The sequence below is a fragment of the Somniosus microcephalus genome, chromosome 2, assembly GCF_052327205.1.
Source record: "Somniosus microcephalus isolate GS21.2 chromosome 2, FLI_Smic_1.0, whole genome shotgun sequence".
Lineage (NCBI taxonomy): Eukaryota > Metazoa > Chordata > Chondrichthyes > Squaliformes > Somniosidae > Somniosus > Somniosus microcephalus.
In genome coordinates this window covers 349,955,604-349,978,562 of record NC_140988.1, presented here as the reverse complement: position 1 = coordinate 349,978,562, position 22,959 = coordinate 349,955,604, and the positions used below count along the sequence as shown (strand labels likewise).

Here is a 22,959-nt window from a genome sequence, read left to right as displayed (position 1 = left end):
AACCCCCCCCCCCCCCCCATTGCCCACTCCAACCCCCCTCTCGGGACATACCTTCTGATAAGCGGCCCAACATTCAATATCTTCAATGCACGAGTTGCCTGCCGAGGCGCGATAGGCACCGGAAGCTCGTGTATAAACTGTAACTGAGGCCTGCGGCCCAATTTCAGGCTAGTCCCGGGCCTCTCATTTGGGGCATACGCTATCTGCGCTGCGCCAAGTCTAGGCTGGAAAATGGTCCCAGACGAATTTCTACCCCTATGTTTTGATCAGTCATACATGAATTGGCTGATGTAAGACATGACTGAGTAGATGAGTTATTTATTAAAGGTTCACCTTGTTGAACTACTGCCCTGAGAGTCTCAATATGAAAATAGGCTTTGTTGTGATTGTCTATCCTGGTCAATCATGACAAATTCAATCTATTGATTCTTGAATAGAATGAAATACTATATCCAAATTAGATATTTTTAAAGCCAAACAATTTTTTCTGCTTCAGCCGAGCTGTTTATTTTTGTGTGTGCTCCTGTAATAATTTAACAATGTATTCTGCATCTTTAACGTGTTGATACTGAAGGGGAGGAACTTGTTTTTGTTAGCATTTGAGGCTACGTACAGCATTCAAGGTTCTCCATTGAACTGTCCTGCCCATATGATACAGTTGTGTACTTATGTTCATAATCTACATTCTCAGTAATACCTTGTTTTCATTGCAGATGAAATGCCCATTATAGCAGTAATGGTGGCCCTCTCATCACTGCTAGTCATCGTTTTTATTATTATAGTCCTTTATATGCTGAGGTAAGTAACTATTAACAATTTAAGCTTGCAATTATGTTCATTGTACTGCTGCATAATTCAAGTAGAAAGTCTTTTTGCACCTTTTGAACCTTCTTAATCATAATTATCTCACCCTTCCATTAATTTGTCTGTGTACGTACTCTTTTTTGAACTGCTTTTTCCACAGTTAGTCTAGAATAACTGTTACATAATTATTTTGTACGATTCCTGTGAATGTAAATGTCTATTTTAATATATTTGTACATCACTTACCAGCATATGGTTAAAAGGTGAGATAGCAATACTATCTTGAACTTAAGTGTACAGAACTAGGCAGTGGGATCAGTAGCTGTACTGTAGTGAAAAGTCTGGTTTAGCATGCAGCTATTTTCAAAAGCCTGTAAGGAGTGCTTCTATATATCAATATTGGAATAAGTTCAGTGGTGCTTGAGACAACCTATGATGCACCCTGGTCAGGGAATTCAGAAGAAACTTCTTTACCTAGAGAACGGTGAGAATGTGGAACTCGCTACCACGGAGTAGTTGAAGCGAATAGTATAGCTGCATTTCAGGGGTGGGTTATATAAGAATATGAGGGAGAAGGTAATGGAGGGTTATGCTAATAAGAGTTAGGTAAAGAAAGACGGGAGGAGGCTCGAGTGGAGCATGGACGCCAGCATGGACTGGTTGGGCCGAATGGCCTGTTTCTGTGTTGTTTCCTATGTAAATCCTATGTCTTGCAAATGCAAAAGTGTCCTGCCTAGCAGATGAATGGTTACCTGCTTCGAGCATTTACAGATGTTTCTGTTCAGCTGCTACTCGCATGTCTCCTTGTCAGGAAGCATCTAGCCTTTGCTTGAAAGCTTATCAAGTGGGAAGTTACAAATAAGTTTGCATTCTTCCACTATGGCAGAATGCATTGAAGCACCAGTGCATTGTTCCACAACTGTGCTTGTATTATACAGTATCTCTTTTATAAAAAAAAAAAAGTGTTACAATATGATGCATTGTATTAACAAATTACTAACTTTATGGAATTCATCTACCAGGTTTAAAAAATACAAGCAGGCTGGAAGTCATTCAAATTCCTTCAGGTTATCCAATGGCAGAACAGATGATACAGGTGGGTTTCGAAGCCAGATCTATTAAATTCAAAAGTGACACTAATACACGGAGAGCTCCAACTTGGTATCCAATTGTAAATTGATATCGTTGATAGCCCTAAGATAATTGATATAATTTACAGTTAGATATGAAGACATATTACTAATGTCGCAGCGGTGTGTACTTATGAGTTCATAGTGGAAAATGGTATCTGCTTTAATTGTCAGAGCTGATTGTTCTGGAATCTCACAAAGCTGAACTTCAGCTACCGTAGACACTGGCAAACTCCAATTACATTTGCTGGGACAAAGGACAGCAGTCTCACTTTAAGCAGTTGTCACAGAGCATATTTATGTTATGACTTTTTGTGTCATTCTCAAAAGAGCCATCACCCAACTGTAGTTCATGCATGAGGTAAAGATCTCTTGTGTGTGTGCATGTTCTCGCTTTTTTTCTCTCTTTTTTTGTCTGAGTCAGATTATGTACTTTTTATGACGATAGGAGTGTCACACCATGTAATACACAAAATATTATGTTGCTAGGGTGAAGCTATGTCCCTTTAATCTGCAAAATGTAATATTTATGAAGTAAACAGTCTCGGGTCAATCAGTTTAACTGTTTGGTGAAAGATCTCGAGTGTGAGGTCAATCGGAATTTAATTTTTCTTGAGGCTGCAGGTCAGAACCCAAAATGCAATTCCTAGTTTTCTTTCCCCTTTTTGAAGTGTGATTACTAAGAAGACAAACTGAATAAATAACCTGTTGATCTGTTCTTGGTGATAGCCATTGAGAGAAGACTGTTGGCCACAGCAGCAGGAGAACTGCCTGTGCTTCCAATTGTACCATGGGATTTTTCACATTCACCACAACAGGCAGACAAAGCCTCAGTTTCACATCTTGCCCAAAGGACAGCATCTCTGACATTGCAATGCTCCTTCAGTATTGCACTGAAGTGTCAGCCTAGATTATGTGCTTAAGGAGGCTAGAGCCCACAACCTTCTGAGGTGAGAGTGTTGCCAATTGAGCCAAGCTGACAAAAAGTGGACCTTTTAAAGTGTAGCTGGTACAGGAATGAGAGATTGATGGAGCCAAATTTGTTTTTACTGTGGCCTACTTGATAGCTTTTAATCATTTTGGAGTGCTCCTGCATTGGGATGGTGTTCTTTTCTAGTTAATGGTTTTATGAATGCCAAAACCTGTCTCTAAGGGACGAGGTCTACTTTCCTCGTATTTATTTGCATTTTGATTATAACAATGAGCAATCCTCAATTAAAAATGGCAGTGCTTAGAAAGGGACCAAGTAACTCGCTGAGAATCATTGTTCATTTTGCTTTCTGTTTTCGATTTCATTTCTTTGCTGACTCATTTTAAATTTGTCCGTTCCTTCAAGACAGACTGGAGTAATAATGGTGTTATAATCTACCCATGGATATATTTTAATTTTCATAGGCCTGAAGGTGGTTTTGGAAAGTTAGTGAAAGACAACTAAGTGTGGCTCACTTACCTGTGCTGTCGGAGCAGTTTTCTTCAGACCAATAAATCTGACATGTTGGGTTTCAACCCTGCCTCAGTTGAATGTTTACTATTTTGGAAAATATGGCAGAGGGGAACTCTACCTCCAGAAAGAATTAGTGGGTGTCGTACTTAATATTGTAGGTATTTCTGCCTCCCTTCAATAATGGTCCCCCCCCTCCCCAACGATCATTTTACTTTATATAGGCTAACATTCTAAAAAATAAACATTAAAAGTGAACTAAGTACAGCAGATAAAGTTTGAACAAACCCATAACTGTACAATGAAAGATTGAAAAGCAACCATACCTGCACATAAAAGTTAATTAGATCAAACTAAAATTAAATAATTTGTTCCAATTGCATAGAATCAACACTATATACATGTTCCCAAAATATAATGCTGACTGGTGCAGTGTCTCGGTGCTCTACTTCAGATAATTCTAGGCAGCCATGTTACTTTATTATTGCTTGAGACAAAAAAAATTTTGAGAATGTTGGATGTGTTGATTTAAAAACAAATCATGCAGTTTGCCACTATATTTGTGTGCTTATACTCCAAATATGTGAACTGCGCACAATTCTGTTTTCAAGCTTTTTTTGTGTTCACTTCAGCAGCTTCTTTTGAGACCATCCCACTTTGCTCATCTCTGGTAAAGTCAATGTTATCTTCTCATTCCCTTCCCTACTGTGCCATTCTTTGTATTCCACTCTTTCGAACCAGAGCTTGCTTTTTAATCTGACTGGCTAATTTGTTTATTTCTTCTCTTGCATTTGAAGTATGTTTGTATAGCATGATGTGTGTTAGATTGTGAATATTTGTGCTAATTTTCTATCGGATTTGGCGTTCTTTGGTATCGTAATTTTGGAAGCATTGATGCTTCAAAATAACATTCCTCGTGGCCCGAATATAACATATAATTGCAGGTCTTACAGATCTTAACAATTACTCTGCTCTCTGCTCTTACAAGTATCCTCTCACTACTGGTCATCAGGGCTGGGTGTAATCTACAACAGAACAATACCTGTAATTCAGCACAAAATGGCAATCTCAGTCAAATACCACAAATATGGCTTATAGGGAAATGGAAGGGTTCACACAAATACTGGTAGGTGTGCTAAAAAGTTGAAGTTAATGCACGTTGTTGGGACAGAGGAAAAGGTTCATTGCTCTGCATCGACCTGTGCTATACCTTAACTAGCAGTGCTCCGTGCTAACACTGGGTGATAAAAGTACAAACATTTTCGAATTCCCCAACACCAGCATCCTTGACCTTAACGTTAAATGTAACCAAACACAAAATGTATAAAGTCAGTGGAAAACCACATCTAATTGAGGTCAGCAAGTGTGAAAATGGTCACAGTTGGCACCAATAGATAATTTTAACTACTTACTGATAATTAGCTGCTGCAAACTTTGCAATCATGTTCCTTCAGTTCTTACACAGCTATCTACTTGATTATCTACTGTACTCAGTATGTACCGTAGCAGTTTTAAAAAAAGCATATCATGTAGTGAATAACTAGTAGTAATCTTAAAGCTACAATTCCATCCCTGGGTTATGCTGAAATGTAATAACTGCTCTCCCTTTGAACTATCCACTCAACTGAATTGCTCGTTTGTAACTCTACCTCCTATTTGCTATATTTGACAGATAGTTTAGTAACACTGGTGCAGTATTTAATATAACATTGGAGTAGTGTTTTGAAACACATTTAAAAGAACTGCACAGTACAATATGCCAGATTCTTAATTATAGTAAGGTGGCAAATCCGCAGTTAATGAAGTAATGATTTTTGAATGAGGTCTGTAGATTATAAATCCCGACTAGATGGACATTGATAAAAAAATCTGAAATTCCAAACCAAAATGTGGCTGAGGCCTAAAGGAAGAGCAATCTATTATAGTACAGGTACAGCCTATGGCTTTTTGATGATAGGCTTCATGCTGATATGGAATAATGTAGTGTGATTGTGGGAAACACAATTTCATGCCGTTGCCTTTTTTGTGCTTGACTACTTCCATATATGCTTTTGAGCTTTCAAATTGGGCTTTCAGATCCTATTTTTTAAATCTTTCAAATTCTTTTATCCAAATTATAACTGATGCCCAAACCAGTGTTGTGTTCCCCAGATGACTTTGAAACTACCAAGTGGGCGATGATTTCCTCTGGTTGAGTTTTTCAGGATCTGTTCCTAATTTTCTTTTTGATTGCTGTGCCCTTGAGTACTATTGACCAAATGTTTGCCAACTGTGAAGAATACATTTATTCACGGTTAAGACTGAAGAAGTGTGCTTGTAAATTTTCTCTCTCCCTTCTCCTGTCCCACCCCCCCCCCCCCCCCACTCAAAAAAGCACACCTCTGGTTCCGAACGAATCCCTGTTTTCTCCCATGACCCAGCTCAATCAACAATGTCCTGTGCCAGGAATTGTGGGCACAACCCATTTCCTTGCACAGCAATTTAGTACTCCAACACAATAGTTTACAAATGTCACATTTTTATAAGTGGGCAAAGGAGGGTTGTACTAAAAATCAAATCGAGGAATAAAGAAAAACACTGTCAACAAAAGTTAAGCCAGTAATAGAATGCAACTTAACTCACTCATAATTGGTCCGGTTCCTATGAATCCAGGCCGCTACAAAGATAAAAATGTAAGAGAAAATTAAGTTTCCCATGCCCAGTAAGCTTATATGGAACTCGTAAAGATGTTCTAAAACTTGTAAATAAGCTTGTGCATACTAGTTTGTTATGAGCTAAATAAATTATTGGTGGAAAAACTGCAGTGCTTTAGTTTTCATTTGGAAATCCAGTTTGTAATTTCAAGCAAAACTGCTTCAAATGTGTAAACTGGAAATAAATGCCAGGAAATTCTACCAAACATCTATTGCTAGGTTAAACTAGACTCCATTAGATGACATTGTGATTTTATTTTTTCTTCTTCCTCAATCCAGTTTTTAGTAGATCTCTCCTTTGCCCACATAAAAATTTGTTAAGTTTGTAAACCACTGTGTTGGAGTACTAAATTGCTGTACAAGGAAATGGGTTGTGCCCACAATTCCTGGCACAGGACATTGTTAATTGAGCTGGGTCACGGGGGAAAACATGGTTATTAGGCGAGGTTGTGCAGCGGTTACTGGACTCGTAATCCAGAGGCCATGAGTTTAAATCCATGGCAGTTTGTGAATCGGATTGTTGTTAAACATAGAAACCTAGAAACATAGAAGAAGGAGTAGGCCATTCGGCCCCTCGAGCCTATTCTGCCATTTAATGAGATCATGGCTGATCATCCAAATTCAGTACCCTGTCCCTGCTTTCTCCCCATACCCCTTGATCCCTTTAGCCTTAAGAAATATATCTAACTCCTTCTTGAATATATCTAATGAATTGGCCTCAACTGCCTTCTGTGGTAGAGAATTCCACAGGTTCACCACTCTCTGGGTGAAGAAATTCCTCCTCATCTCTGTCCTAAATGGCTGACCCCTGGTTCTGGACTACCCCGCCATCGGGAACATCCTTCCTGCATCTAGTCTGTCTAGTCCTGTTAGAATTTTATAAGTTTCAATGAGATCCCCTCTCATTCTCCTAAACTCCAGCGAGTATAAGCCAAATCGACCCAATCTCTCCTCGTATATCATTCCTGCCATCCCAGGTATCAGTCTGGTGGATCTTCGCTGTACTCCCTCCATGGCAAGGACATCCTTCCTCAGATAAGGCGACCAAAACTGCACACAATACTCTAGGAGTGGTCTCACCAAGGCCCTGTACAACTGCAGCAAGACATCCTTGCTCCTGTACTCGAATCTTCTCGCTATGAAGGCCAACATACCATTTGCCTTCTTAACCACCTGCTGCACCTGCATGCTTACCTTCAGCGACTGGTGCACAAGGACACCCAGGTCTCATTGCACTTCCCCTTCTCCCAATCTATTGCCGTTCAGATAATAATCCACCTTCCTGTTTTTGCCACCAAAGTGGATAACCTCGCATTTATCCACATTATACTGCATCTGCCATGCATCTGCCCAATCACCCAACCTGTCCAAATCATACTGGCGTTTCTCGGCATCCTACTCACAGCACACACGCCCACCCAGCTTTGTGTTGTCTGCATAGTTGGAGATATTACATCTAGTTCCCTCGTCTAGATCATTAATATATATTGTGAATAGCTGGGGTCCTAGCACCGATCCCTGCGGTACCCCACTAGTCACTGCCTGCCACTCGGAAAAAGACCCGTTTATTCCAACTCTTTGCTTCCTGTCTGCCAACCAGTTCTCTATCCAAGTCAGTACCTTGCCCCCAATACCATGTGCTTTAACTTTACACGCTAATCTCTTATGCGGGACCTTATCAAAAGCCTTCTGAATGTCCAAATACACCACATCCACTGGTTCTCCCTTATCTATTCTACCAGTTACATCCTCAAAAAATTCCAGTAGATTAGTCAAGCATGATTTACCTTTTGTAAATCCATGTTGACTTTGTCCGATCCTGTCACTGTTTTCCAAGTGCTCTGCTATTACATCTTTTATAATGGACTCTAGCATTTTCCCCACTACCGATGTCAGGCTTACCGGTCTATAATTCCCCGTTTTCTGTCTACCACCTCTTTTGAATAAATCCCAACTGATTCACCAATGCCCTTTAGGGAAGAAAACCTGTCTTTACCCAGTCTGGCCTATATGTGACTCCAGTTCCACACCAACATGGTTGACTTTTAACTGCTCTCCGAAATGTCCTAGCTAGTCACTCAGTTGTATCAAACCACTTGGAAGAAAACAAGAATCAAACTGGACGGACCACTCAACTGCGAACTAGTCATCAAATTAGAACACAGCAAAGGCACATCTAGCCCAATGAACCCTGATAAGTCCTCCTCACTAACATTTGGGGACTGTGCCAAAATTGGGAGAGCTGCCCTGCAGACTAATCAATTAACGCCTGACATACTCATAGAATCATACCTATCAACCAATATCCCAGACTCCTCCATCACCATCCCTGGTTATGACCTGTTCCACTGGAAGGACAGATGGACCAGAGGTGGGGGCACAGTGGTATACATTCGGGGGGGTGGGGGGGGTATACATTCGGGGTGGGGGGGGAGAGTCCACAACATTGGCCCCAGACCCCATGAAGTCTCACGACTTCAGGTCACATATGGGCAAGATAATCTGCTGATTACCACCTAATGCCTTCACTCAGCTGATGAATCAGTTCCCTCCTATTGAGCAACACTTGGAGGAAGCACTGAGGGTAGAAAGGGCACAGAATGTACTCTGGGTGGGAGACTTCAATGTCCATCCCCGAGTGGCTCAGTAGTACCACCACTGGCCGAGTCCTGAAGGACATAGATGCCAGATTCGGGTTGCAGCAGATGGTGAGAGAACCAGCACGAGGGAATAACCTACTTGACCTCATCCTCCCCATTCTGCCCGTCTCCATAACAGCATTGGTAAGAGTGACCACCACAGGCCTGATGGAGACCAAGTCCCATCTTCACACTGAAGACACACTCTTTCGTGTCGTGTGGAACTACCACCATGTGATAGATTAAGAAAGATGCATCAGTTCAAAATGAAGTGCATTGGACAGAGCAAAGGCTATGGGCCTTGACAACATCTCCGCTGTAGTGCTGAAGACCTGCACTCCAGAATTAGCCAAGCTTTTCAGTATATCTACAACTCTGGCATTTAACCGACTGTGGAAAATTGCACAATTATGGCCTGTCCACGAAAACCAATCCAACCCGGCCAGTTACCATCCTATAACCTACTCCCAATCATCAGCAAAATGATGGAAGCAGTCATCAACAGCGTTATCAAGCAGCACTAACTCATCAATAACCTGCTCACCAAGCTCAACGTTGGTTCCGTTAGGATCACTCGGCTCTAGACCTCATTACAGTTTTACAAACATGGATATAATCGTTTAATTCCAGAGGTGAGGCAAGAGTGACTGCTATTGACATCAAGGCAACATTCAACCTTGTGTGACACCAAAAAGCCCATGTAAAACTGAAGCCATTTGGGATCGGGGGGAAAACAGTCATAATTGGCACAAAGGAAGATGGTTGTGGTTGTTGGAGGCTAATCATTTTAGCCCCAGGACATTGCTGCAGGAGTTCTTCAGGACAGCCTCTAAGGCCCAAGAGAGAACCTAACCACTTCCTCATAACATTCATTGGCATTACCATCGCCACATCCCCTACCATTAACATCCTGAGTGTCACAATTGACCTGATACTCGACTGCACCAGCCACATAAATACCGTGGGTACTACAGCAGGTCAGAGGGTGGGTATTCTGCAGTGAGTGCCTCACCTCCTGATTCCCCAAAGCGCCTCCACCACCTACAAGGTACTAGTCAGGAGTATGAGGGGATATGCTCCACTAGCTTGGATGTGTGCAGCTGCAACAACACGAAGCTCAACACCATCCAGGACCAAGCAGTCCGCTTGACCCGCACCTTATCTACTAGCTGACACTCCACCACTGGAGAATTGTGGCTACAATATGTAATTTTAGCAGGATGGACTGCAGCACCTCGCAACGACTTCTTCGGCAGCACCTCCCAAGCCTGTGACCTCCACCACCTTGATGGGCAAGGGCAGCAGGTGCACGGGAACACCATCACCTCCAAGTTCTCCTCCAAGTTAGATATCATCCAAACTTTGATATATATCGCTGTAACTTCGTCACTGGTTCAAACTCCAGAACACTCTACCTGGCCCCTTCATCACACGGACTGCAGTGGTTCAGGAAGGCGGCCAACCACCACCATCTCAGGAAAACTAGGGACAGGCAATAATTGACGTACACATCCCAAGAATGGATTTTTTTTTTAAAGCAGCAACTGTAAGTTAAGCCACGCTGCTTTTATATAATGCCAAGTACCTGTACTGCTTATAAATAGAGGCCTGGCTCCTGCTTGCCTGCCTGTTGTCTTGGTGAGCCATTTTATTTAATTGAGAAACTTAATGAAGGGAAATGCTCTTACAGTGTAGGGCACAACCAAATTTAAAATTAACATGGCGAAGACGTGGTAAATCAAGTAATGGTCATTAGGTGACACTAAACCTGGGTTTTAAAAGCTTGCAGTTTAACAGAGAAAGGGAAGACCGAGGCAGATAAAAAAATTCAACAGTTTTTAGGTTCTGGAGAAGACCAGTTAGAATAGGAGAGACAGTGTGATGAGTACGGCTTTCAACACAGTAAGTATTCAAGGAGGAGGCTGTGTGTATAGGTCGGGATATTTCGGAACGTAGGAAGAGTAAGAGGAAAATTCAGAGGAGCAATAGGGATGTGAAATTGCATTCCATTGCTAAAAGAAGTTAATAATTCTATATATCTGTTTGATTTTTAAAGGAGTACCGATGGTGAAACTTTTTTTTAAAAGATTAAAATTAAGATGCTAGCATTTAGTTGGATATAAATTGTCAATTGTCAACCCCTTTGTTCTATAGTTAATAAGGACAATGTAATTGCCATTGTACCAAAACTGGAAAACAACGTTTAAAATTAATTAAAAACTCCAACACACACAAATGGCTCATTGGATGGATTTTAGGGTAGTTAGAGATGAGTGCTTAGATTATAGTCTATTCCTGATAATTCAAAATTGTAATTTGAATTAGGCAACATTGAATTAAGAGGTGTAGACTATACTACACTAACAGATTACTTGGTACTGTCACAAAGCAAGTAAACCAAAACATTTCTTACACAGTGTAACATATCAAAGTTTGCAGATGATACTAAGATGGGAGGGAAAGTAGTGAGTGAGGAGGACATAAAAAACCTGCAAGGGGACATAGACAGGCTAAGTAAGTGGGCAGAGATTTGGCAGATGGAATACAATACTGGAAAGTGTGAGGTTATGCACTTTGGCAGGAAAAATCGTAGAGCAAGTTATTATCTTAATGGCAAGAAACTGGAAAGTACTGAAGTACAAAGGGATCTGGGGGTCCTGGTGCACGAAACTCAAAAGGTTAGTATGCAGGTGCAGCAAGTGATTAAGGCGGCCAATGGAATGTTGGCTTTCATTGCTAGGGGGATAGAATATAAAAAATAGGGAGGTATTGCTTCAGTTGTACAAGGTATTGGTGAGACCGCACCTGGATAACTGCATACAGTTTTGGTGTCCATACTTAAGAAAAGACATACTTGCTCTCGAGTCAGTACAAAGAAGGTTCACTCGGTTAATCCCGGGGATGAGGGGATGGACATATGAGGAGAGGTTGAGTAGATTGGGACTCTACTCATTGGAGTTCAGAAGAATGAGAGGCGATCTTATTGAAACATATAAGATTATGAAGGGATTGGATCGGGTGGATGCGGGGAGGATGTTCCCGATGATGGGTGAAACTAGAACTAGGGGGCACAGTCTTAGAATAAGGGGCTGCTCTTTCAAAACTGAGATGAGGAGGAACTACTTCACTCAGAGGGTGGTAGGTCCATGGAATATGCTGCCCCAAAAAGCTGTAGAAGCTACATCATTACATAAATTTAAAACAGAAGTAAAGGGTTATGGGGAGCGGGCAGGAATTTGGACATGAGTCTAGGTTCGGATCGGTCATGGCCCTGTGGGTAGCGGAGCGGGCCCAGGGGCCATGTAGCCTGATCCTGCTCCTATTTCGTGTGTCTAATTCTGTTAGATTCAGGAGATGGTTCTGTGATAGTAGATTGGCGGTTAGGATCAGATCAGCCATGATCTTATTGAATGGTGGAGCAGGCTCGAGGGGCCGATTGGCCTACTCCTGCTCCTATTTCTTATGTTCTTAAAACATGCCTTTGATGGCCTCCAGATGTCACAAAGTGCTTCACAGCCAATTAAGTACTTTTTAAATGTAGGGCAAGGTGGTAGCCAATTTGTCCATAGCAAGGTCCTACAAATGACAATGGGCTAGATAAATGACTAGATAATCTGTTTTTGGTGGTGTTGGTTGAGGGATAAATATTGGCCAGAACACTAGAAAAACTGCCCTGCTCTTCTTCAAATAGTGCCATGAGATCTTTTATGTCCACCCAAGGGAGCAGCCAGGGCCCCATCCAAAAGATGGCATCTCGACAGTGCAGCACTCCCTCAGTACCGCACTGAGGTGCCAGCCTAGATTATGTGCTCAAGCTTTTGGAGTGGGACTTGAACCCATGACCTGCTGACTCCGAAGCAGGAGTGCCACCACTGAGTCCATGCTAACACCTGATCATCATAAACTTATCAGCAAGCAGTGATCAGCAAGCTTGTGTTTCCCAGTACTCAGTACTTTATCCCTGTAAACTTCATCAGATAGTTTCAAGTAGATTAGAAATGTGAAGGACCACTCCAAACCGGTTACATTTTCCTGTTACATCAATTTTGCATATCATTTCATTTTAGATCCGTCTTTCTTTGTAGAATTTTCAACTTTTAATTACTGAATTGTTAGCCATTGATAAACTAGTAGTTAATTGCAAATAGTTAAGAGTAGTAGATGCATGCCACAGTATGATCGTGAATATAATTTGGGTAAAAAGCGGGCTGGGAGAAAAAAGAGAATGCATGTGCTAGCTTAGTGCAACGCTGGTTTGCTAATCGGAGTCTAATGAAAGTAAATACTGGAGTAGTCCACAAGCCAGTCTGGCTAGCCTCCTATGCCAGGTGTCAGTCTGCAAATTAATTTGTAACTGCTGTGATAGTTTTGTGTATTTTGGAGAAGGCAAATGTTTAAAAGAAATCCCTGCACACTTATTAAGTATTTTCATATAAAAGCTTGTTTTTATGTATGTGTATTTTAATTAAATTTAACCTTGTATTCTCTGAGGCCTGCTAGCTTCTGTTGCAATTCTGAGTCTGTCATTAAATTAGTATAAGCATGGTTTTATCACCAGAGCACTGTACTTTTAATTCTGTTGCTCTTTGCATATTTCTGATCGATCAACCTGTTTTTATTTTTGCATATAGAGCTCCAGAGCATGCCACTGCTCGCAAGGTCTCCAAGCACCAACCGAAAGTACCCACCACTATCTATTGAGAAACTGGAAGAAGAAGCTAATCGACGAATGGCAGATGACAACAAACTTTTCAGAGAAGAATTTAATGTAAATTTCTCTAGTTTCATTAGTTATAGTTATTGCACCTGAAGTTCTTATTTTAATATATATCTCTGTGACTGAGCATGGTGCATTATCCTTCCTCAACCTTGTCTACCTGTCTGCAGCCTTTGACACGGTTGACCAAACCCCCCTCCTCCAAAGCCTCTCCTCCAGTGTGCAGCTGAGTGGGACTGCCCTCACCTGGTTCCACTCTTACCTGCAATGGGTTCTTTTCCTGCCCTGTCCCTTTACTTCTGAAGTCCCACGGTGATCTATCCTTGGGCCCCCTTCTATTTCTCTTCTACATGCTACCCCTCGGTGACATCATTCGAAGACATGATGTCAGATTCCACATGCGCACTGACGGCATCATCACCACCACCATCTCTCTCTATCCCTCCACTGCCTCTGGGTTGTCAGATTGCTTGTGCGACATTCAGCTCTGGAAGAGATGCAATTTCCTCTAATTAAACATTGGGAAGACCACAGCCATTGTCTTTGGCCCCCGCCAAAATCTCCATTCCCTCACCACCAATTCCATTCACCTCCCTGGTCACTGTCTCGGACTGAACCAGATTGTTCGCATCCTCGGTGTCCTATTTGACCCTGAGCTGAGCTTCTGACCCCATATCTTCTCCATCACAAATTGTTTTCACCTCCATTACTCTATCAACAACAACAACCTGTATTTATATACTGCCTTTAATAAAAATTTTTAAAAGACTTGCATTTATATAGCGCCTTTCACAGCCACCGAACGTCTCAAAGCGCTTTACAGCCAATGAAGTACTTTTGGAGTGTAGTCACTGTTGTAATGTGGGAAACGCGGCAGCCAATTTGCACACAGCAAGCTCCCACAAACAACAGTGATAACGAGCAGATAATTTTTTTTTATGTTGATTGAGGGATAAATATTGGCCAGGACACCGGGGATAACTACCCTGCTCTTCTTCGAAATAGTGCCATGGGATCCTATACGTCCACTTGAGAGAGCAGACGGGGCCTCGGTTTAACTTCTCATCTGAAAGACGGCACCTCCAACTGAGCAGCACTCCCTCAGCACTGCACTGGCGTGTCAGCCTAGATTTATATGCTCAAGTCCCTGGAGTTACTTGAACCCACAACCTTCTGACTCAGAGGCGAGTGTGTTACCCATTGAGCCACAGCTGACAATGTAGTAAAACGTCCCAAGGTGCTTCACAGGAGTGTTACAAGACAAAAAAAATTGACAGTAAGCCACAGAGTATTAGGGAAGATGAGACAAAGTTTGGTCAAAGAGGTAGGTTTTAAGGAGCGTCTTAAAGGAGGAAAGAGAGGTGGAGAGGTTTAGGGAGGGAATTCCAGAGATTAGGGCCTTGGCAGCTGAAGGCACGGCCACCAATGGTTGAGCGATTGTAATCAGGGATGCTCAAGAGGGCAGAATTAGAGGAGCGCAGATATCTCGGGGTTAGGGTTGGGCGGGGGTGGTGTGGGGGTTGTGGGACTGTAGGAGATTATTTGGTGGTCCGTTCAGTATGTTGATCACTGTGAAGAAACACTTCCTGACATCAGTCCTAAATTTGCCTTTCATAAGTTTGAACTATGACAGCAATTTAATTTAAATAATTTTCTGGATTTACTTTCACCATACTGTTTACAACCTTGTATATCTCTATATATGTGTATCTGAGAACACCTCTCACATGTCTCATTTCAAGACTGTAAAGCTCAAGTTTTTCTTCATGACTGAGACCATTTCCACATTCTTAGATCTAATATTTACAATAATCTAGTCAAATAAATCTATATTTTTGTATTGTGATTGTTTTCATTCTTATCAAGTTAAGGAATGTCAATACTGGAGATTGGAGTAGTTTTTTTCTACATTTTGGATAGCCAGTTCTGCATTGAGCACTCAAGTCTGCTATAATGTGGCTAGATGCAAATTAAAACTCTGTGCTTTACTCCCAGGAACTTGTTTTAACCCTAACTAGAGCAGCTCTTACTAAACCAATGCAAATGTATTGTAGTTCCCACAACAACCATCATCATTGCCCCTCTGTGATTTTCTGTTTAGTGGTAAACTTTGAACTGCTTAGCTTTGTGTCTTTGTACACACACTGAACTAGGTTGAGACTGCCCCAGTTCAGTTCATGTTTTACCATACCTTGGAATTCTGTATTGGAAAAGCATCACATGTATGCTGAAAATACATGCTGTCAGGTGGCCTCCAGTCAACAGTTTTAAGGCATTGTTGCAATGGAGAGACATGAATAAGTACAAATGTGCTCCATATAAGTATATTTTCAAATCTTCAAAATTTGTACATATCTGTAACCTAATAGAAAATGATGAACTCCGAATGTACCTTTTTGATTTTTTTTTAGCACATTCAGGTACACACTGTCTTATTCATAACTTTTTTTTTAAGACCGAGCCAATAAATCAATCAGATGTCAGTTTAATAAAAAACAGGAACCGCTTATTACTGAAGACACTCTTATTGGGAGAGTTGATGATCTATCAAAAATATATTGTGATTCATAAATTGAAGGTTTTACTTTGTAATATTTTTTTTAATCTGTGCACGTTTACTCCTATTAAATAGGATGTCATGCTATGAAATCATATGATCCAATTCATTTACAGTAATCTCATTACAACACTCAGAAAAACAGATCCCACTTCTAGTACTGTGTATTCATGGTTTCCTCTATAACAATATGCTTTTCATATTAGATAGTCATAATAGTTTTTCCAATTTAAACTACACTTGTACTGATCAGATTAGTGGTATTTTACAGCTGTGAAATTCTTCCCTGTGCTGTAATGACAGACTGACCAGTGGCATAGTCAGGCTAATCTGTATTTACAAAGCAAAGTCTAGCGGCATTGCGAAGTTGCTTGCAGCCTGAGTTCTGATGCTTTGTCTCTACCCCACACCGCCCGCCCCCCCCGCCGCCCCCCCCCCCCCCCCCCCCCCCCAACCAGCCTGCTCAACCAGCTATGGAGGAAGTTACTAGCCTGAATAGTAATTAACTTGTGCTATATTCAGCATGTGTCCATGCTCACTGGCACTTTAAGCATTTTGGGGGGAAAATTGGGTTGCTTTGCACTTCCAGTTAGCGCCCCTGGGGGGGAGTACTAACAGGGCGCAAAGCCCCTAGCGCCCGGGCGCGGCGCACTAACTACTCCCGCGAAATTCAGCGGGAGGTTAGCGGTAGCCGGTAGAGCCCCACAGCGCTGCGCTGCCGCTGATGAAGTCGTGCGCAGCGCCCTGGCCCCAAACTTCGGTTGCGCCCCCTGACCCATCATCAGACGAAATGTCCAACCGGGTCAGGGTGGCGCTTTTGCAGCCGCGGCGGTGCAAGTTAAAGGGCAGGTGTTGGGCGGCCTTTGTTTTGGGCCGCCTGCCAGCACCTGCCCCCTTCCCCTTTTTATGCGGGGTGCTGGCTGCGATCGCTCAGCCCGGCACTCTTCGGAAGTCCAGCAGGGCCCTGGTGCGCGCCCCTCCCCTTTAATCAGGGGAGGGAGGCCTGTAATACCACGGCGCAATGTGCTGATGCGCATGGCGCTGTTGCACTTAGCGCCACGATATTCACTTATAGCGCCCCAGGAAGGAGGTGGAGCGCTTCCAGTAGCACCCCATCCCCGCTAGGGCACTACCACTAAATTTACAGCGCAGGGGCGCTAACTTTTTGCGCCCCAGCGAAGTTAGCACCCCAAAGGAGGCGCAACTGAATTTCTCCCCCTTAGAACTCTAATTTTAAATCGAGTACATTTAAAGTAACTGTTAGAAGAACACATGTTGAATGTAACCATTTTGTTACTGCACCAGCTGGTAAATGTATTGATTTATTATTAACATCTTCAAGTTCATTGTTGGCTTTTTGATTCTTGCAACTCTTGTAGTGAAGGTGATCATGATATTGACCTCAAGATGGCTGAGTTGTTCATGTCCAACTTTTATAGACTTTCTCCAGATATTAGGGACTTTACCACTGGCAATTAAATAGTCACGGGCAACATCTTTAAAGCCACATAAGCACAAGCTTGTGTATGTGCAGTTGCTTTACAGTCAATCTGGCTGCTGTAGAGTCCGCCCATTGATATAAACTGGTTGATTTTTACAGCATCAGGAGTTGGTATTGCAGAACCTCCATTCAGGCAGTGGTTCTTCAATATAAGTACCATTTTAATTTGTCTAACTGCAGTCAAACTGGTTTGATGTATGATCAATTTATGTGTAGCCATTCTTGCTGGTTTAATATAAAACCAAACTCTTAAATCATTAACTGTCAAACAAAAAAGTGCAAGTTTGGAATCTAATGGTAGTGTTATGTCTTAAATCTTCAATGCTCAAGGGTTCAGAGTTCGACTCTTTTACCAAAGCAATATACTGAAGTAAATTATGTTTCCATGGCAACACAGGCTCTCCCTGCATGTCCAATCCAGGCCACTTGTGAAGCTGCATCAAAGGAAGAAAATAAAGAGAAGAATCGATATGTTAACATCCTGCCTTGTACGTATTCAGACTGAATGCAAATAGTAATAGCATGATAAATTGTGATTTTACTACCTATTATGTTAAAAACCAAGCTAGCTATGTGTAATTGGAGTTTGGCGTGTAATCATTGCTGCGCTCTGCAGTAACCCTTTTGATTAATTGGAACATTCTTTCATCCGTGATCCAGCAGTATCCTCCCAGTTTTAATTTAAGCATTAATTCTGAGATCTACTTGCAGAATTAATGGTGTGGAGATGCCGGTGTTGGACTGGGGTGGACAAATGTAAGAAGTCACACAACACCAGGTTATAGTCCAACAGTTTTATTTGAAACCACAAGCTTTCGGAGCGCTGCTCCTTCGTCAGGTGAAGTGGAGAGATGCCTATAGACACAGATTATATAGTCAGAGAATAATGCCAGATGATTACAGGTAATCTTTCTAACTGCCATTTATCACACCTCGGCAGAGAGATAATCACAGCAATCAAAGGTGTGAATGGTGTCCAAACAGGTCAGTCGGGAAAACATTACATCAAAGAACAATGAGGTGGGGGTCACAAGGGGTAAAATGTTGCAGATGCTGGGGTCTGTATGAAAAACAAAAGACAAAAAACATTTTCTTTGCTGGAAATCACAGCAGATCCGGCCGCATTTGTGTAGAGAGAACAAGCCAATGACGACTCGAGTCTGGATGACCCTACATCAGGTGGGGTTACACGTAGCGTGACATGAACCCAAGATCCCGGTTGAGGCCGTCCTCATGAGTGCGGAACTTGGCTATCAGTTTCTGCTCTACGATTTTGCGTTGTCATGTGTCTCGAAGGCCGCTTTGGAGAATGCTTACCCGAAGATCGGAGGCTGAATGTCCTTGACTGCTGAAGTGTTCCCCGACGTTCTACCTCATATGTTGCAGGAAAGGATGCCCCGGAGCATGGTACATCGGCGAGACCACGCAGACACTGTAACAACGGATGAACGGACACCGCGCAACAATCGCCAGGCAGGAGTGTTCCCTTCCAGTCGGGGAACACTTCAGCAGTCAAGGACATTCAGCCTCCGATTTTCGGGTAAGCATTCTCCAAGGCGGCCTTCGAGACACACGTCAACGCAAAATCGTAGAGCAGAAACTGATAGCCAAGTTCCGCACTCATGAGGACGGCCTCAACCGGGATCTTGGGTTCATGTCACGCTACATGTAACCCCACCTGACGTAGGGTCATCCAGACTCGAGTTGTCGTTGGCTTGTTCTCTCTACACAAATGCGGCCGGATCTGCTGTGATTTCCAGCAAAGAAAATGTATTTTGTCTTTTGTTTTTCATACAGACCCCAGCATCTGCAACATTTTACCCCTTGTGACCCCACCTCATTGTTCTTTGATGTAATGTTTTCCTGACTGACCTGTTTGAACACCATTCACATCTTTGATTGCTGTGATTATCTCTCTGCCGAGGTGTGATAAATGGCAGTTAGAAAGATTACCTGTAATCATCTGGCATTATTCTCTGACTATATAATCTGTGTCTATAGGCATCTCTCCACTTCACCTGACGAAGGAGCAGCGCTCCGAAAGCTTGTGATTTCAAATAAAACTGTTGGACTATAACCTGGTGTTGTGTGACTTCTTACATTTGCAGAATTAATAATCACGTTATACATGCATGAGAGTGAAATTCGGGGAACTTGAAGGATGAGTCATCCATGTTCTCTCTGATGCCCCTTCTGGAAGTCAGATCTGAAATCTCATTGCCAGAGGACTTGGAGAATCATAGAATAGAATAGTTAATTGATATTTAATTTATATTAATATTGAGATGTTCAATTACCCAGCCACTTTACTGAGGGGTGGTTCACCAGACAGGACAACCAAAAGCGAGGGTGAAACAAATGTGGTATAATATTTTGGAACGCCATCTTGTGGCACCCCAAGGTGGCAGTAGATTAATTTGAACCACCGGTCTGATGAAGTGGCAGGCTCCATCACATCACAGTGCAAAGGCAGAGTGATAACTCGTCAATAATATTGAGGAAGTACGTGTTGCGGTCGGAGGAGGGAAGGGGCCCCTTGAAATCGACGCTGAGACGTTCGAAGGGGCGGGTGGCTTTAATCAGGTGTGCCCTGTCTGGCCTATAAAAATGCGGTTTGCATTCGGCGCAGACCTGGCAGTTCCTGGTCATGGTCCTGACCTCCTCGATGGAGTAAGGCAGGTTGCGAGCTTTAATAAAGTGGAAGAACCTGGTGACCCCCGGGTGGCAAAGATCATTGTGGAGGGTCCGTAGCCTATCGACTTGTGCGTTGGCACATGTCCCACGGGATAGGGCGTCTGGGGGCTCATTAAGTTTCCCGGGCCGGTATAAGATATCATAGTTGTAGGTGGATAACTCAATCCTCCACCGCAATATCTTATCATTTTTGATTTTCCCCCTTTGTCTGTTGTTAAACATAAATGCTACTGACCGTTGGTCAGTGAGCAGGGTGAAACGTTTACCGGCCAGGTAATGTCTCCAGTGCCGTACAGCCTCCACTATCGCCTGGGCCTCCTTCTCGACTGAGGAGTGTCGAATTTCGGGGCCCTGGAGGGTCCGTGAAAAGAAGGCCACGGGTCTCCCCGCCTGGTTAAGGGTTGCGGCTAGGGCGAAGTCGGATGCATCGCTTTCCACTTGGAAAGGGATGGACTCATCCACTGCGTGCATTGTGGCCTTCGCAATGTCCTCTTTTATGAGGGTGAAGGCCGCACGGGCCTCTGCCGTCAGGGGGAAGGAGGTTGGCTTGATGAGGGGCCGGGCTTTGTCCGCATAGTTGGGCACCCACTGGGCGTAGTAAGAGAAGAACCCTAGGCATCTCTTCAGGGCTTTTAGGCAGTGGGGGGGGGGGGTAGTTCCAGGAGGGGGCGCATTCGGTCGGGGCCGATGACTCCGTTTTCCACCACGCAGCCAAGAATAGCGAGGCGCGCGGTGCGGAACATACATTTTTCTCTGTTGTATGTCAGATTCAGCCGTTGGGCCGTACGGAGGAATTTTTCTAGGTTGGCGTCGTGGTCCTGCCAGTCATGGCCGCAGATGGTGATGTTGTCTAGATAGGGGAAGGTGGCCTGCAGCGCGTTCTGGTCAACCATCCGGTCCATCTCCCTTTGGAAGACCGAGACCCCGTTGGTGACGCCGAAGGGGACTCGGAGGAAGTGGTAGAGGTGACCGTCAGCCTCGAAGGCCGTGTACTGGCGGTCCTCAGGCCTGATGGGGAGCTGGTTGTATACCGACTTCAGATCAATCGTCGAGAATACCCGGTATTGTGCTATCTGGTTGACCATGTCAGATATGCGGGGAAGTGGGTATGCGTCTTAATTGCGTGTATCGATTGATCGTCTGGCTGTAATCAATAACCAGGCGCTGTTTTTCGCCGGTCTTTACTACCACCACTTGGGCTCGCCATGGGCTGGTGCTGTCCTCGATAATCCCTTCCCTCAGGAGTCTTTGTACTTCTGATTTAATAAAGCTCCTATCCCCGGCACTGTACTGCCTGCTTTTAGTAGCAATTGGCTTGCAGTCTTTGGCGAGGTTAGCGAACAATGGGGGGGGTTTGACCTTCAGGGTGGACAGGCTGCATACTTTGCGCGGCGCAGTGTTTAAATTCTGCTGGCTGCAGACTGTAAGTGGGGGCAGGGGCCCGCCATATGCCATCGTGACGCTCTCCAGATGGCACTGGAAGTCTAATCCTAGCAGTGCGGGAGCGCAGAGCTGTGGCAGGACGAGGAATTTAAACTCTCTGCACTCCACGCCGTTCACTGTCAGAGTCGCTACACAGTAGCCGCCGACGTCCGCCGTATGGGACTTTGAGGCCATAAAGACCTGGTGGCGTGTGCGCATAACCGATAGGGAGTAGCGTCGCACCGTGTTGGGGTGGATGAAGCTCTCCGTGCTTCCGCAGTCGAAAAGGCAATTTGTGGCATGGCCATTTACCTTTACGTTCATCATGGACCTGGCTAGTTGATGGGGCCTAGATTGGTCCAGGGCGATGGAGGCCATCGTCGAGGTCGGTGGGTCACTGTAGTATTCGCCCGCGCCGAGGGCCTGGTCCCGAGATGGTGTCCAAGATGGCGGCTCCCCCTCGGCTGGTGGTGTCCAAAATGGCGGCCCGCACGGCTCACACGTGGTTGGTGGGGTCCAAAATGGCGGCCTGTACGGTTCACACACGGCGTTGCTGGAATTGGGGGTCGATTTCGCCTTGCACACTCTCGCGTAGTGGCCTTGCTTGCCGCATTTGGAGCAGGTCGCGTCCTTTGCTGGGCATTGCTGTCTGGGGTGCTTGGCCTGGCCGCAGAAGTAGCATTTCTGGCCTCTGGTCATTGCAGCTGTAGTTGGGCTGCTGGCGGCTTGTGGCCTTACCGGGTCCCAAGATGGCTGCTCCCGTGGCATCCGGTCAGGGGGGTAGGTGTCCATGTTCTGGAGGGCCACGTCTAACGAGTTAGCGAGAGCCACCGTCTTCTGCAGGTCGAGCCCCCTCTGTTCCAGCAGCCTCTGCCGAGTATAGTTGGACCTGATGCCGGCTACGTAGGCGTCTCGGATCAGGTCTTCCGTGCATTCCTTGGCTGTCACCGCTTTGCAATTACAGTCCCGGCCGAGGACTCTCAGTGCCAGTAAATATTCAGCGCCCGATTCCCCGGGGCGCTGTTTTCGGGTAGCCAGGAGGTGTCTGGCGTAGACCTCGTTAACAGGCCTCACGTATTGTTCCTTTAGCGTCGCGATGGCGGCCGCGTAAGTAGTGGCGTCTCGGATGATCGAGTAGACTCGGTGGCTCACCCGTGAGTTCAAGACAAGCCGTTTCGCGTCATCTGTAGTGACAGTAGTGCTGGAGGCCTCCAGGAAGGCTTCGAAACAGCTCAGCCAGTGTTCAAAGTTATTGGCTGCATCTGCTGCTTGAGGATCCAGGTCTAAACGTTCCGGCTTTAAGATTTGCTCCATGTTGAAAATTAGTCAATAAAATTGATGCGCTATCAACAATACCAAAG

General features: G+C 44.1%; 1 protein-coding gene across 6 annotated transcripts in view; it reads left to right on the top strand.

The window, feature by feature from the left end:
* Positions 1-22,959, top strand: part of ptpra (protein tyrosine phosphatase receptor type A) — a 323,319-nt gene that overhangs the window by 225,599 nt on the left and 74,761 nt on the right. For 5 of the 6 annotated variants that reach the window (XM_085975519.1, XM_085975515.1, XM_085975518.1 and 2 more), the window contains 4 exons: positions 714-798; positions 1,827-1,900; positions 13,339-13,475; positions 17,880-17,970. In XM_085975519.1, the coding sequence (XP_085831645.1) occupies positions 714-798; positions 1,827-1,900; positions 13,339-13,475; positions 17,880-17,970 (387 nt within the window). Of the gene's footprint in view, positions 1-713; positions 799-1,826; positions 1,901-4,021; positions 4,046-13,338; positions 13,476-17,879; positions 17,971-22,959 lie in introns of those variants that run through there. The other variant, XM_085975520.1, reaches the window with a different exon arrangement.